The sequence below is a fragment of the Rhinopithecus bieti genome, unplaced genomic scaffold (genome assembly GCF_001698545.2).
Source record: "Rhinopithecus bieti isolate Rb0 unplaced genomic scaffold, ASM169854v2 scaffold_81659, whole genome shotgun sequence".
Classification (NCBI taxonomy): domain Eukaryota; kingdom Metazoa; phylum Chordata; class Mammalia; order Primates; family Cercopithecidae; genus Rhinopithecus; species Rhinopithecus bieti.
This window is the reverse complement of record NW_016837762.1, coordinates 1,345,009-1,360,410: the sequence shown is the minus strand read 5'-3', so window position 1 is coordinate 1,360,410 and position 15,402 is coordinate 1,345,009. Positions and strand designations below refer to the sequence as shown.

At 45.5% G+C, this 15,402-nt stretch overlaps 1 protein-coding gene across 1 annotated transcript in view; it reads left to right on the top strand.

The window, feature by feature from the left end:
- The window catches only part of TEX26 (testis expressed 26), a 56,729-nt gene extending 50,357 nt beyond the window's left edge, over positions 1-6,372 (top strand). The window contains exons 7-8 of the mRNA XM_017865957.1: positions 3,864-4,034; positions 6,032-6,372. Coding sequence (XP_017721446.1) covers positions 3,864-4,034; positions 6,032-6,117 — 257 coding nt within the window. The 3' untranslated portion in view covers positions 6,118-6,372. The remainder of the gene's footprint in view (positions 1-3,863; positions 4,035-6,031) is intronic.
- The last annotated feature ends 9,030 nt before the right edge of the window (positions 6,373-15,402 follow it).

Sequence of the window (15,402 nt, the reverse complement as noted above, 5' to 3'; positions counted from 1 at the left end):
ATGAAAGACACAGTAATCTATTCTTCTATTCTTAAAGATCTAAGAGTCTAGCAAAGAATACAGACACGTTGGCAAACGTAATGAAATTTACAATTTTGCCAGCCCAGAGCAGCGTGCCTCACTTTGGGGGATACGCTCCCACCCCCATTCAGCCATGTGGTTCTGATGTCAGTTGAAGGCTCTCTGTGCCCTGCCTGGGCCAGGTACCATCTGAATGTGATACCTTTCCTCTCTGGCCATGGTTGGGGTTTGGCCCAGGATTTTCTTCCATGGGGACTGTTGCTATGAGGCTGTGAGAAGATGTGTTCAGAGCTGCCCGTGGTCTTCCTCCCAGTCCCACAACAGCAACCAGCCCCAGAGAATGGAGACCTGAGAGAGGATGTATGAGGAATGAAAGAATCTGATGAGATTGGAGTGTCTATCCTTGAAACCGTCTCCACCAATTGCCACACGAGCAGTTCATTTCCTGATTTGACTACAGCTGGATTGAGCTGGATTTCTGCCACTTGTAATCAACAGGGTTCTAAGAAATACAGAAGGAAATCTTAGTAACATCCTAAAAGAGCCATGTGCAGAAAGTTATGGGATTTCTAAGAGTTTGCCTAACCCGGCCTGAAGGGTCAGGAAAGGGTTTCTGGATCAAGGTAAAGGCCCAGGTTTTTATTGGATGTACAGCTGCTATAATTAGGCTATTTTCAAAAGCAAGAGTTTCAAACTGAAATGCCTACGGGGGTGCATAGGCAAGAAAGCAAGATAGTTTTCTCTTTCTATACTCTCCGGCTACTCTCACGCAACACAGAACACTACTGTGACCACATGTGTGGGTTTTTCCCCCACCGAATAGTTCTCCAGCCCCAGATAGGTGTCCTCCTAGCTCACAGTTCAATTCAATTGTGACACTACCTGGAGTTAGCGCAGACCTGGCAGGATGAGGACTCATGAAACCATCTTTGCAAAAATTATAACACTGAGAAATCTGTAACAGTGAAAGGGATCTGACTTAACCAACTCCATCTGGTGTCTAACCTTCAAGCTGCCCTTGTTGATTGCTGGGCATAAGCTGAACTAACTTTGGGAGGAACTTAGTTTATAGTTTAACTTTGAAACAAGGATGGTAGCAGCCCTTTCTCAAAACAAACCCCTTCTTGCCTGGGGACTTGACTGCCTTTGTAGGACTAACAAATTAGCCACAAGAAACACAACTTCCCCATTACTCCTGCAGATGACATCGCTATTGTAGAGCCTAAGATCTGGGATGTCTTTTCAGGTGTTTGGATATCTGATGACCGATGGCTCTACCCAGACTCACCGTCTGGTCCTGTGGCCCCCACCCAGGGACTGACTCATCGCAAGGAGACAGCGTCAATTCCCTGTGATTTTATCTTCGATCCAACCAATCAGCACTCCCCACTCCCTGGACCCCTACCCACCAAACTATCCTTGAAAAATCCTAGTCTTAGAATTTTTGGACAGACGCATCTGTGTAATAATAAACCTATAGTCTCCCATTCAGCTGGTTCTGTGAGAATTAAACTTTCTCTATTGCAGTTTCCTTGTCTTGATAAATTGAGTCAATCTAGGCAGCAGGCAAAATGAACCTGCTGGATGATTCCACTCAGTCCCACAAGACTGTCCCCCATTGCAGATGCCAACAGGAAGTAGGAAGTCCCCAAGTGACTCACAGCTTCCGCCTGACTTGGCTACAAATTGAAAGTTCCCATGACTGCCTCCTTGAGTTTGATCATTTGCTGGAACAGTTCACAGAACTCAGAGAAACACCTTCACTCACACATGCCCGTTTATTATAAAGGATATTACAAACGATGCACATGAAGGAGCCAGACGAAGGACTACATAGGGCACAGTATGGGGGAAGATGCAAGGAGCTGCCAGGCCTTCCTCAGGCACACCCTCCTCCAGGCATCTCCAATGTCCAGCAACCTGAAACCTCTTCAAAGCTCTCCTTTTGAGTTTTATGGAAACTTCATTACATGTGCATAATTGGTTACATCATTTGCCATTGGTGATTCATTCAAACTTCAGTTCTTCTCGCTGATTGGGGGATGGAGCTGAAAGTCTCAATTCTCAAATGAGGATTGGTTCCCCTGGCAACCAGCCTGCATGTGGAGTCTATCCTGAAGCCTCCCTCCTTCCCCAGCAGTCATCTCAGACATCTCATTCACGTACAAAAGGACACATCACTTATCACTTCAAAGCATTCCAGGAGTTGCGTGCCAGCAAACTGGACAAAGACCAAAATAGGTATTTCTTACTGTAAGTCACAGTATCACAGGGGGCCTGGCAGGTAACTTAAATGAGGGAAGGGGGCCAGGAGTGAGACCACAGGGAGAGTGACTGGTGAAATGAAGAGTACCCGCTATGTTTAAAAGGGCTGCTAAGTTATCGTAATAGCAACAACAACAACAACAAAACTATTTTACTCCATTTTTGTTTCAGAGGCCTTTACCCATTCCTGCTCATAGGCTAAGATAATTTTAGAGCACTAATATGCAAAAACAACAATCATGTAGTTTACAAAACACTTTGGGATTGAAGGAGACATATTTAAACAGCTATGTTTTGTTAAAGATTTATAGGACCATTCAGACCTGACCAAGGACAAAGACATTCCCAACCTCCCCAGACGCTTGCTGGCACCCAGTTGTCTGTGGTTACTGGTTAGCTCTTGATCTCAATTCCCTCCTCTTTCCGCTGCCCTTAACATGAAAAGTACCTACAATGTGTACTGGCTTAAGACGGTGCTTTAGGACAATAGTCCAGCATCCTCTCGGTTTTCTGGCTCTCCAATAAACCTACTTTTCCTCCCACCAATTTTTGTCCCTTGTGTTTTTGAGTGTTTTGTCCTTTGGCTTTTGAGTGTCGAGCTGCTGGATGTGGGTTCGGTTACATTACCTCTGGCTAATTGTTTCCCTGTTAGAATGTATGAGTCCTATAGGATTTCAGGAAAAGTAAAAAATTTGTTTTTTAAATGTATTTACAATTTTTATTGTCACTCTTTCTGTTTGGCAGGGCCATGCCCCTCTGAAGCTTGTAAGGAAAGATCCTTCCCTGCTTCTTCCAGCTTCTGGTAGCCTAGGCATTGCTTGGTTTGTAGACTTATCATGCTAATCTCTGCCTCTGTGTCACATGGTATTCTCTACCTTCCTTCTCTGTCTGTGTCCAAAGTCTCCTCTTCCTATAAGAACTCCACTCATATTGGATTATGGCCCACTCTAATCCCTCATGACTTTATCTTAACTTGATTACATCTGCAAAGACCCTATGTCCAAATAAAGTGGCATTCACAGGTTCTGGATGTTGGAAATGCAACATGTCTTTTTGAGGGACACGATTCAACTCATAACAGAGTGTAAGTTGGGTACAATCTTTCCAAGGGACAGTTTGGCAATATGTTTCAGAGTTCCATTTTCAAATTACGCTAATGACTTCTTTGCACAAATGGGAAAGTTACATACCGGTTTTTGTAGTGATGGTTCATCAAAATATCATGCTCAGTGATTGTCTGAGGCTGCCGGGTGGGAGTAAAATAATTTACCAAGACAGGAATGAGTTTAGAAAGGCAGGTTTATTACAGAAAGGGAAGTTATGTTGCAAGGATAAAACAGGCAAGACAGCAGAAGGAAGGCTGTCTGCCAAGGGGCAGGGCCTGGCGGGGGAGTTGCATAAGGAGGCTGAATGCTTGTGGACAGGACGCTGGGGCATAGATGGGCTGTGAGCTGAGCGCATGTCACAGGATGCCTGAGTGCTAGTGCGCCTTTTGCAGTTGACACCATTTCTAGGAATATTTGTTCCTTTTTACCCTGGCTAAGCCCGTTCTCTAATTTTTTCTCTTAACTTTTTAGGGCAGCACTATATAAAACTCCAAAAAAATGTCAACAACCGCTATGCTCATCAATACGGAACCGTTCAGGAAATTCAGAATGAAGCATTATGCACACGTTTAAGTCTGTTTCTATTGATATGGAAACACAGTCTAGATATCTTGCCAAGTGAAAAAAGCAGGTTACAAAATGGTAAGATCTCATTTATATAAAATTGTACATCTTTACATAAATGTAGAGCCTGAAGAAGTGTTCAGCAAAGTAACCAATTAATAGTGGTGATAGTAACTTAGGAAAGAAGTGAGGCAGAGAGAAGTCAGCTCCACCTAACTGAATGGAATGGGCTTGTGATAGGAGGGAGTTCCTGTGAGCCAAACAGAGGTAATAAAGCTATCGGGGTGGCTCAAGCCTGTAATCCCAGCACTTTGGGAGGCCGAGACGGGCGGATCACGAGGTCAGGAGATCAAGACCATCCTGGCTAACACGGTGAAACCCCGTCTCTACTAAAATACAAAAAAACTAGCTGGGCGAGGTGGCGGGCGCCTGTAGTCCCAGCTACTCGGGAGGCTGAGGCAGGAGAATGGCGTAAACCCGGGAGGGGAGCTTGCAGTGAGCTGAGATCCGGCCACTGCACTCCAGCCCGGGCGACAGAGCGAGACTCCGCCTCAAAAAAAAAAAAAAAAAAAAAGCTATCGGGGCAGAACAAACCAACCAACCCAAACAAAGCTACACAGATGTCCACCCCAGGGAACTTCATCTGGAGGAATTGATATCAAAGTTCTGTACTAGATGATATGTTACATGTAGTATTTAAAATTAGAGCATCTCCACACTTAAAAAATAATAATAATAAAAAGCTGGGAGAGGTCATTTCTGTGAAGTTTAAAGAACCCTGCACTTGAGGACAGAGAGCTGGGCTGGCCCATCTCCAAACAGTAATGGCTGTATTGCTTACTGATTATGAAATCTCACATGCATCACATCTTATCTGGACTTTTTTCTTTCTATGTAGGTGAGGATTGCAACCCTGTAGCAGTTATTACAGGGATTAAGTAGATGAACTATTTGGGGGCCATGGGCAAACTGGGAAGTGCCAATTCATTCTTCAACTGTGTTAGGCAGAGTTCTAGGTTCTGGGAATTCCTCAGGAAAGGGGATAAATGTACATTTATGGAGCTAATATGCTGAAGGGAGAAAATTGATAAACTAATAAACAAATATATGCTATAATAACAAGTAAGAAAGTATGAGAAAAAACATAAAATGCATGTCATACAAACATGTATTTCATATAAATCTGCCATGTAAATATGTATCACAATGTCGAGTTCAGAAGTATAAAGAAAAATACAACAGGCTAAGGGCATAAAGAGGCCTGAGAGGTTGCTATTTTAGGGAGGGTGGTGGGAGAAGCCCTCCCCATAATGTGGCACTGACCTCATTCCTGGAGGATGTGTGGGAGGAGGGGAGAATCTTGGGACCATCTTGGGGAAGAGCCTTCCAGGCAGAGGGAACCAGCACAGGAGCCCTGCATGTCCTAAGAGCAGGTCAATGTGGCTCCAGATAAATGAGGGAGACTGGTGGTAGGTGAGGTCCGACAGGTCGAAGTACAGACCAGGGTGTGCCTCTGAGTTTGGACTTCGAATGAGAAAAGAAATATGGCAGCATTTTAAGTAGAGACTTGACACTGCCCAACTTCTGTTTTAAAAAGATCACTCCCTGCATAGAATATATTGTTGGGAGGCAGAAATGGAAAGAGGGAGACCAATTAGGAGGCTATTGCGAAGCCCAGGTGAGAGTCATGGGTGGCTTGTGCTGGGAGGTATTGGGAAAGAAAACGAAGAGTGGTGGATTCGGATGGAATCCACCTCTATGGACGTAGAGCCGAAGGGACTTGCTGATGGACTCACTGTGTGTTTGGGAGAGAAGCGGGAGGGAGATGACTCCAAACTTTTACCCTAAGCAGATGGAAAAATGGAGTTAGCATCTGAGATAAGGAAGGTTGGGGAGGAGTGGAATTGGATAATAAGGGTTCAGTCTTGGATGGCAGGTGGCACCCAAATGTAAGTTAGAATTATTATTGATTTCACCCTGGCTGGACAAGATGATAAGACAGTATGTTCAATAACAAAGTTATTTTCCTCTTTGTTGATTCCCTGGCATTTCCTCCCCTAACCTCAACTCCACAGGAGCACCAATTACCTTCACATGTGATGGGATTCACTTACCTGGGGAGGAGTGGAGAGAGGAGGAATCTACCCTGGTACTCCAGTAACAAACCCTGGCATGGACAGTGGAAGCGGGACCTCCACTGCGAGTAGATCTCATTAGCATCAGCTGCTCCCAGCATAAAAACAGCACAATTTTCTTCCCAAGGCATCTCTCTGATCATTAGTGATAGCTCCACGGGACTGAGTGTACATGATTCTAACCAGTAAAGGAGAACTTGGGAAGTGTTGCTGTCTGATACCATGAACTGGAGAGGAAGAAGTTCTGCTTTGGGAATGTTAGAAACCTCTCCTGTTAACAGGTAAGAAAAAGCTATTTTCAGTCCTTGCTTTTAAAACTCTCATAGAATTTTCAAAAATTCCATTAGCTTGGATTACAGGTGGAGAGTTGTTTGCTGTAAAAATGGGGAGTATAAGGTAACAGTTTATGTTGTCAAAGCAGTATTTTGCTCCTCAGGAGGAAGGTAGAGGGAGGTCGGTTCCATTCACTGGGAAGCCTGACCACGTCGCCCCAGCCTGGCATGAACTGGGGTGTACAGCAATGCATCAGGCTCAGTGTGTTTAATGGGCTGTTGCTATGAAATTTTTGTCCCTGTAATCAGAGCCTCTGCCTTGATAACTTAATTGCACTTAAAAAAAACTCTTGAATTTGAGTACATCCTGAGAATATCACGAGGGCTTTTGATTAATGTAAAATTAAAGCTCTTTCAGAAGCATTAATTGAATAAAGAGAACACTATTCAAAGAGCTGTAAGGACATCCCAAACCATTTGAAGATACAGACTCTACAGTCATTATCTTAAAATCTGGTTAATTAAGGCGCTAAGTGTCATTTCAAACATTTTGACTTCCGGGTACTTTATATTTAAGTTTCTATCTAATTTTCTTGTTCTCTTGACCATTAGGAATCTATTTTTTCTTCTCACATTGAATCCTTTTGTTTCCATGTTAGCAGGAAAATAACTCTAGAATATTTCCGATGCAGTCTTTCAACCCATCTTTCTTACTTGCCAAGTGTTGACGAAATGTCATAATTAGAAGTGATCTGTTTCTTCTGTGGTGACTAAGCTAAAACACGCTCCGTGCTTGGCAGAATAATTTGTTTTTTTGACTGTTGAAAGAAACAAATTGTAAACATAATATTAAGTTAGTGTTAAGATTGACAAACCATATACTTAACAGATTGGGTAATTGCTATTTCCCCAAATAAGGTAAAAGAAACCATTAAGTTATGGGTTAACGGTCAAGTTAACAGGTTGACTTGAAACCACAAGTACCATTTCAGATGTTTTTGGCTTAAAGTCATAGAAGACCCATAATGCCTAACATTTACAAAATTAATTACCTTACAACATAAAATAGGTGGTAGCGAATTCTCCTAAGTTGGCTAATTCAACATGTGATTTAAATGAAATATTCCTCACTGTGTGAGCTTTAGTCCTCACATTCATCCTGGTTGCAAGATTCTGCAGCACCTCCATGCAGAAGCCCCCTCTGAGGCAGGACTGGAACTCTGCTTTCTCCTTTTTTATCACTTTTTAAGAGCAGAGAAACCTTTCCCCAAAAGTCACCCAGTAGACTTCCACCTACATCTGATTGGCCAAAGTTGTGTCAAACGCTTATGACTAAACCCAAATCAGAGAGGAAAGTGGGTTGCCATGCTTGTCTCAGGCTGCTTGATTCACCCACTGAGATAAGGGAGAAACTCCTCCTTTCATGAAGGGCATGACCCCCAACACCTACTCGAAGGCAGAGTTCTGTCAGCCAGGGAAAGATGGGCAGAATGGTTGCTGGGTGGAAAAGCATGTGCTATGGTTTGATGTTTGTCCTCTCCAAACTCATGTTGAAATGTGATCCCCAGTGTTGGTGGTTGGGCCTAGGGAGGTGTCTGGGTCATGGGGGTGGATCCCTTATGAGTGGCTTGGTGCAGTTGCCATGGTAATGAGTGAGTTCTCACTCTGCTAGTTCCTATGGGAGCTGGTTGTTTAAAGGAGCCTTGGCACCTCTTCTTCCTCTCTGTCTTGCTCCCTCTTTCACCATGTGACATGCCTGCTCCCCCTTTGCCTTCTGCTATGATTGTAAGCTTCCTGAGGCCTCACCAGATGCAGATGCCAGCACCACACTTCTCGTACAGGCTGCAGAACTGTAAACCAAACAAACCTTTCTCTATAAATTACCCAGTCTCAGATATTTCTTTATAGCAACACAGAGTGAACTAACACAGCATGGCAGGCACCAGTGTCTGCCTGCACAGTCTCCTGGTATTCCTCCTATCTCTCCAGCTGCTCCCCTGTCAGTCCCTTTGCTTAGTCTTCCTCTGCCTCTCCTCTAAATATCCTCATGGGCCCTCTTCTCTATGTGTGCTCTCTGCTTAGAAAATCTCACCTAGGCTCCAGTCCTGTGGTTTTAAATGGCATCCATATGCTGGCGACCCTCCATATTGGTAGCCTCAGCCCTGACCTCTCCTCTGAGCTCCATATCTGGACACCTAACTGTCCATTTGATATCTCTACTTTCATGTCTCAGAAGCATCTCAAACACGATATATTCCAAACAGAAATTTTGATATTTCCCAAATCAGCAACTCCCCAAGTGTTTCCAGCTTAGAAAATGACATTTCCATCTGCCCAGTTGTTCAGGACAGATGCCCTGTCAGGAGTCAGTCTTGACTCTTACCTTCCCTAACGACGCAACTCAACCACATTTTTTCTTTTTTTCTGTTCAACCTGTTATATAGCATGGTGCTCCAAGGGCCCAGTCAACATTAGGTGCTCAATAAATATTTGTTGAAAATTGATTGAACCTACTTGTATAATATGAAACTTGACTAAAGGGTGGAAATGTGGAAGATAGAAGGAGCATGAGGTTGGCATTCTGATAAAGGTGTTCATTCTGAGATGAATTGAAGGCAATGTTTACAATGCATTCTGGGAGGTATAGTGCCATTATTCCTCCTCGATTCGAGTGTAATCCCACCCATCTTTGAACAAGACTTTCATGGGCACTAAAGCAGTGGTGGAGATAGAGTCTTATAATTTACTTGGAGCTTCTCAGATGCGTTGGCCTCCAGAATGCTCCTGGTGGCAATGCCATGTTTGATGACACAGTGCACAGTGAGGACCCAACATGAGTTGAAATTGTAATGCATGATCTGAATTTTCTCTCAATAAGGCCTGTGATCAGTGACTGCTGAAATGCAGAGCTGAGGTATGTTGTTCTTGTCTTTTCCATTGTCAGTGATACTGATTGCCATGATGTTTAAAAAATGGAAGAAGTCAGCTACTGCTGCATGACAAGCACCTACAAAATCCTGGTGGCCTACAGCAATGAACATTTAATTCACATGCATCTGCTGCTTGGCTGGAGTGGCTTGTCTAGGCTGGAGTAGGTCTTAGAGCTGTCGATCTGGCTGGATTTGCAGGGGGTGACTTCTCCCCATGTGTATTCATTTGGGTCCCAGCTAAAGTGATAGCAGCTACCAGAGGCAGACTCTTCTCACAGTGATGACAGGAGGGCAAGTGGTAACTCCTGAAACCTTTTAAAGCCTAGGCTCGCAACTGGCACCCTGCCACTTCTACCAGTTAGTCAAAGCAAGCTGCAAGACCAAGCCCAGAGTCAAGGGCAATGCATGATGCCTTTTGTAGGTGGATCCACAGAGTTATAGGGCAAAGAGTATGGATACAAGGAGCAGGAGGAATTGGGGCAATAATTCAGTCCACCTGAGTATATACCACACACGGGAGAAGACAAAAGAGAAAGCCTGGGCTCAGGTTGAAGTGATGGAGTCCAGGGTGGAGCTGCCTGTCTCTCTATTCCTGGCTGCATCTCACTGTAATTCAGACTACACCGTATGTTCTCTTTGGAATAGACTACCCAATAGAGGCTCCATCTCTCCCAAATCCGTTTGTTATTTATTCAGTAATGCCTGGACTACTTTCCAGGCTGGTGCCCTGGATGTTGATTCCTCTAGTATGGTTGTTATGGGAAACATTTCATTTCACATCTGCTGACACAATTTGCTGTCTCTCTAAAAAAAAAAAAAAAGAAAATAAAAGAAGAAGAAGAAGAAGAAAAGGAGAAAGAGAGAGAGGTTCATACTCCAATGGCTGTAAAGGATACGGAGTAATTTATTCAGAGCTATATACAAATCAGACTATCGTCTTCCAGACAGAATCAATAATATAATTTTAAGCCCACACACATTTACAAACGCTAGCACTCCCGTGCAGCTGGGTTGCCATGGGCAACCAGGGCATGCCAGCTCCTGATCTGAAGCAGGCCGATGTCTCCCAGCCTTGTAAGCACATTCTGCAGACAGAATTCACAGAATTCAAGGGAGCTGAGGATGTTAGTGTTGGCTCTGATCTGACCGCCACACAAATGCACCCCTGTGATGGTTTGGATTAGCTCTTGTCTGAACTGCTTAGCTTTAGTTAAACTTCTGTTTGCACAGGACATCTTCAATCTCCCTTCTGTGTCTGTGTTTCAGCAGGCTGGAGATGGAGGGGGAGGTGTGTGAAGGACCTGTGGGCAAGGAGGAGAGCAGGTAATGAGAGCTCCACCCACAGCCACTGGTAATTACAGCAGCCAAGGGTGGGGCTCAGGTCCACTGGGGGCAGGCTGGGTGCTAAACCAATGGATCTTCCCAGTAAGAACTGGGCCCAGAGGATCTTCCCAATAAGAGAGCCTAATGGGGTGTTGGCAGTGGATGTGTGTTGGATGTGAAAACAAGAGCCAGAAACAGGAAGGCAGGAAGGAGAGAAGAGGGTAGTCTGGCAAACGCAAACATTGGGAGCAGGTGGGGACAGGCAGGTCCTGGTAAAAGGACTGAGGAATAGGGAGAGTGCACAGGAATGACCCATGATGGTTGCATTTGGATATGTCTGTACAAACCTAAATACACTGTCAAAGGAAGCCTGAATTAGAGATTTCCTGGTGAGGAAGTCTCTGACCTTCACAAAAACATGAAAACATTTAATGAAGAATGCAGAGATTTTTTTAAATTAGGTAGTATGATAAAATCATGTGACCTGTCCCTACCCAACTGGACCTAGTCTTGGTCAGACACAAAGAGGAACAGATGGATAGAGAGGCCTGGGCTGTGTCCCACACCCACCACTGAACCAGCATAGCCTTGACCTGTAACAGAGGCTTCGACCTCCGTGTCCACATCTGCTGCAATGGAGAGGTGCCTTGGGTGGGAAAACCGAACAGAAGGTCTTAGGGCAGACTGGGCGGGCAAGGGGACCTGGAAGCCTGGGGTTTGTGTGAGTTGGGGTGGGGGAGACTCATCAGAAAACTCTTTAAAGTGCAGCAGAAAAATTGGAAGAAGCTCTTGGAGATCACCTGGTCCAACCACCTCATTTCACAGACAAGAAATTTCAGATCACAGAAGTTAAGTAATTTGCCCAAGGTCAGAAAACCCGAGAGAGGCAAGTGGAAGGCAGTGGAGGCTGTACTGACCACGGGGTGGGGGAAGCCCCAGGCTCCAAGCAGGGGGTGGCATGAGGAAAGGAAGGGTCAGGAAAGTAGATCCGGGATCCAGAAGGATCGTGGAGAAAGGCAAAAGTTAGGGGACCCCAGAAACCACTGCTGTTGGGGGTCACAGTGACAGCGGACAACTGGAGGTCAGTAGCTAATGACATGGTCCTGGGCAGATAAATGGGATGAGGGTGAGAAAGAGGAAAATCATGGCTGGGCTTCTGAGTGTTGATGGCAGGTCAGATGGTGCTTCCGTTTCTGGGAGAGTAAAAGATGATTCTGGTTGGGAGGCTGGGCAGCTGGTTGGATGGTGGGACCATTCCTACGGAATGAGGCTGCAGCAGCTCCCCGCATGCTGAAGATGGAGGAGCCAGTCAGACAACCGGGGTAGAAATCCTGCCTCCAGGGAAGGCTGCTCTGCACCTTTAGGATCAGTGGGACCCCCACCCACCATACGTCACTCATGCTAGGGCAAGCTGCAATGTCTCTGGCTCCAAGGCTTGTCTCTGACTCTTATCTCCATTGTTCCTAAATCCTCTGGCTTCATATTTTCCAGTATACACCCCAAATTCTGATCTTCTATTAATCTGCGTGCACAGTCGCCTCTGAAGTACTAATCTCGACCATTGCCATCAGATGCCTGATTCCTTGTGCACACAGACATCAATGACACTAACATTTCTGCAGGAGGACAAGACACTCTTTCCCACCTTTTGTCCTGAGGGACCCCTTTTCTAAGTAACCTCACCCTGCTGTGATGGTGCCTCCCATAGCTCTCCTGAGCTGCAGACCTTTATTGCTAATTTCCTGGTAAGCCTCTCTACCCAGATATCTCAAAAGGGGCTTTGATGACTCCAGTGGAATCAATGATCTTAAACTGCACTTCTTTTCTCCTTTTCTCACAGCCTCTTCCCCTGTGTCAGTCAGAGCCCTGGAGCCATCCTTCCTCTCCCCAAGCCCTGCAGTCACTGCTGCTGCTTGTCTCCATCCCGCCTGCCCTGCCTTGGTGCAGGTCCCCTGCAGTTCCGTCCTGGGCTGCTGCAAAGGGTCTCCTTCCCTTCCAATCTCTCCTTCAAGCTGCAAGGAAAATGGTCTTTCTCTGAAGCCTTGCTGAGACGGCTCTTCATTTTCTTAGGGATGATGAAATCCAACCTCCTTAATATGACCTGTGCTTTCCTTCAGGATCCCACCCCTACACGTTTTTTTGGTCTTACCTCTTTCCCTTTCCTGGCTGGCGCCAGAATTTCCTCATGCTTAACCACTAGCAGCTCCATGATTACATAGAGCATCCAGCTCATTGTTGCTTCTGCACTGTTGTACTTGTTCTGTCTGTTCCTGGAAGAACAGCCCCTGTTGTCTGCCTGAAAAACTAACACTTACCCTTCCAGTGACTTCTCCTTTGGGAAGCACCTCCCCACCCAACCTTGGCAGCCAGAGGTAAAGGCTTCCTCTCTGTGTTGTTGAAGAGCTCCAAGGACAGCCTTTGACATGGCACTTACTGCACTGTAATATTGATGGCTCCCCTCTCTGTCCTTGGTTTTGTCTTCATTGTCTCAGCAGCTAGCACGTTGTCTGGTGTAGGGTATGTTTGTAATAAATGCTGGTCAAAGTAAGATGAAGGAGGAAGACATGAGTGAAGAGTTCCAGCAGTGCTCCCTCACTGTGCCCACTCCCATTCTGAAGGAGCTGCTTTCAGTGTTGGACAGAGGCTGACTCCCAAGTAAACCATCCCCCGCAGACTAGCTGGACTAGCTGCAGCTTTGTGGGTACAGATTCTGCTAAGCTGGGTAACAGTTGGGATAGCAACAGTATTTAGAACCAGAACAAAACCTAGGGATTCCTTAACACACCTTCTCATTTTAGGAGCAAGGCTCAGAGGGTGAGGCAGCATGGCCAAGGTCACATGACTGGATAGTTAGAAAGCCACTTCGGCCAGGCACAGTGACTCACACCTATAATCCTAGCACTTTGGGAGGCTGAAGCCAAGTGGATCACTGGAGCCCAGGAGTTCAAGGCCAGCCTGAGCAATATAGTGAGACTTTATCTCTACCGAAGATTTAAAAACTAGCCAGGCATGGTGGTGCATGCCTGTGGCCCTAGCCACTTGGGGGAGCTGAGCTTGAGCCCGGAAGATCAAGGCTGCAGGGAGCTGGGATCACATCACTCCACTCCAGTCTGGGAACACAGTGAGATTCTATCTCAAAAAAAAAAGAAAGAAAGTCACTTGAACACATATCTGACCTAAAGTTCCTTGGTCTTTTTCTTGCAAACCTTCTGCTTGCTACAAATGGATGGGCTAATTCTTTCATTTAAACAATACTTTATTTCTGGCTACAAAATAAGTGTTCATTATAGAAAATTATAAACTGATTGTTTAGACTCACTGTAGAAAATAAAGAGAAAAGCAAAGAGAAGAAGATAGGAATCATGTGTGGACATTCCACCAGAAAGACAATTAGTTCCTTCTATTTTGGCTTTTTGGATTGCAAGGAACAGAATCCCCTGGAGCTGACTCAAGCCAAAGGGTTTTGTGGTAGGGATACAGGTGGAATAACAAAGAATCTCACAGAAATCTTAGAGCAAGAAGCTGTTTCAGGGCTGGTCCTTATTAAGCTGGAGGGAGAGTGGCTTTGGATTCAAAGGATATTCAGGGATCCAAGAATAAATAGCTCAAAATTTTTACCCTGGAGCCCCACTGTTTATACAACCCAGCTCACTCCACAGGGAAAAGAACCCACCTGCTTCTTTCGGTCCCGCCAGGATACTTTGCAAATGTGCTAGTTTAGACACTGAGAGAGACTTGCATTGGTCCAGCCCATCTTTTCAATAGTCCTTGGATTGATGGACATCCTTTATACTGTACCCAATCAGCTGTGAGCTAGAGCATCAAGCGCTTGTGACCAGCCTCTTGTAGGATAGTAGGAGGTTGTCCCGGCTTCAATGATAATAATGATAATAGTCAACATGCATGGAGCACCTGCTACATGCCTTGCACTACTCTAAACACTGCACACATGTTATAACATTTGCTTTACTCTTCGCTCTATGAGGCAGGCACCGTGATGATCACCACTTGACAGTTGGGGAAATTAAATATCGTAACCCATACAGCTGTAGCTCTATACTCGATTGCCCCAGCTAAAACTGTGATGATGCACCTATAACGCTCCCATCTCCTATCCTTCTTTCCCCCGTCAGTCCCCTCCCTGCCAAGTCCCAGTGCTCTCATTTTGGTTGCCCCAAGTACCTCGTTTAAGTGCTCCATGCTCCAGAATCATCTCTACTCCCTCTCCTCTCTCCCATCTGCCCAAATCCTGCTTCACTCATTTCACCCCGTCTCTCCATCCTCCCTTTACCTGACCCCAGAGAAGCCTGGTCTGGCCTTTTGGAGTGTAGGGCCTGCCATTAGTAGAGGATTCTTTCCTCTAGGTGTTCTTTGGATGCGGTGAAATAAAATATCAGGGCACCGGACTGGGTGCGGTGGCTCACCCCTATATAATCCCAGCACTTTGGGAGGCCAAGGAGGGTGGATCCTGAGGTCAAGAGATCGACACCATCCTGGCCAACATGGTGAAACCCCATCTCTACTAAAAATACAAAAATTAGCTGGGCGTGGTGACACCTGCCTGTAGCCCCAGCTACTTGGGAGGCTGAAGCAGGAGAATTGTTTGAACCCGGGAGGTGGAGGTTGCAGTGAGCTGAGATGGCACTACTGTACTCCAGCCTGGTGACAGAGAGAGACTCCGTTTCAAAAAAAAAAAAAAAAAAAATCAGGGTACCAAGAGTAAGCGAGTCCTTAAAGGGTTTCTGGGCCCTGTAGAATGGATCCTACACGCAGAAACCAAGCCACA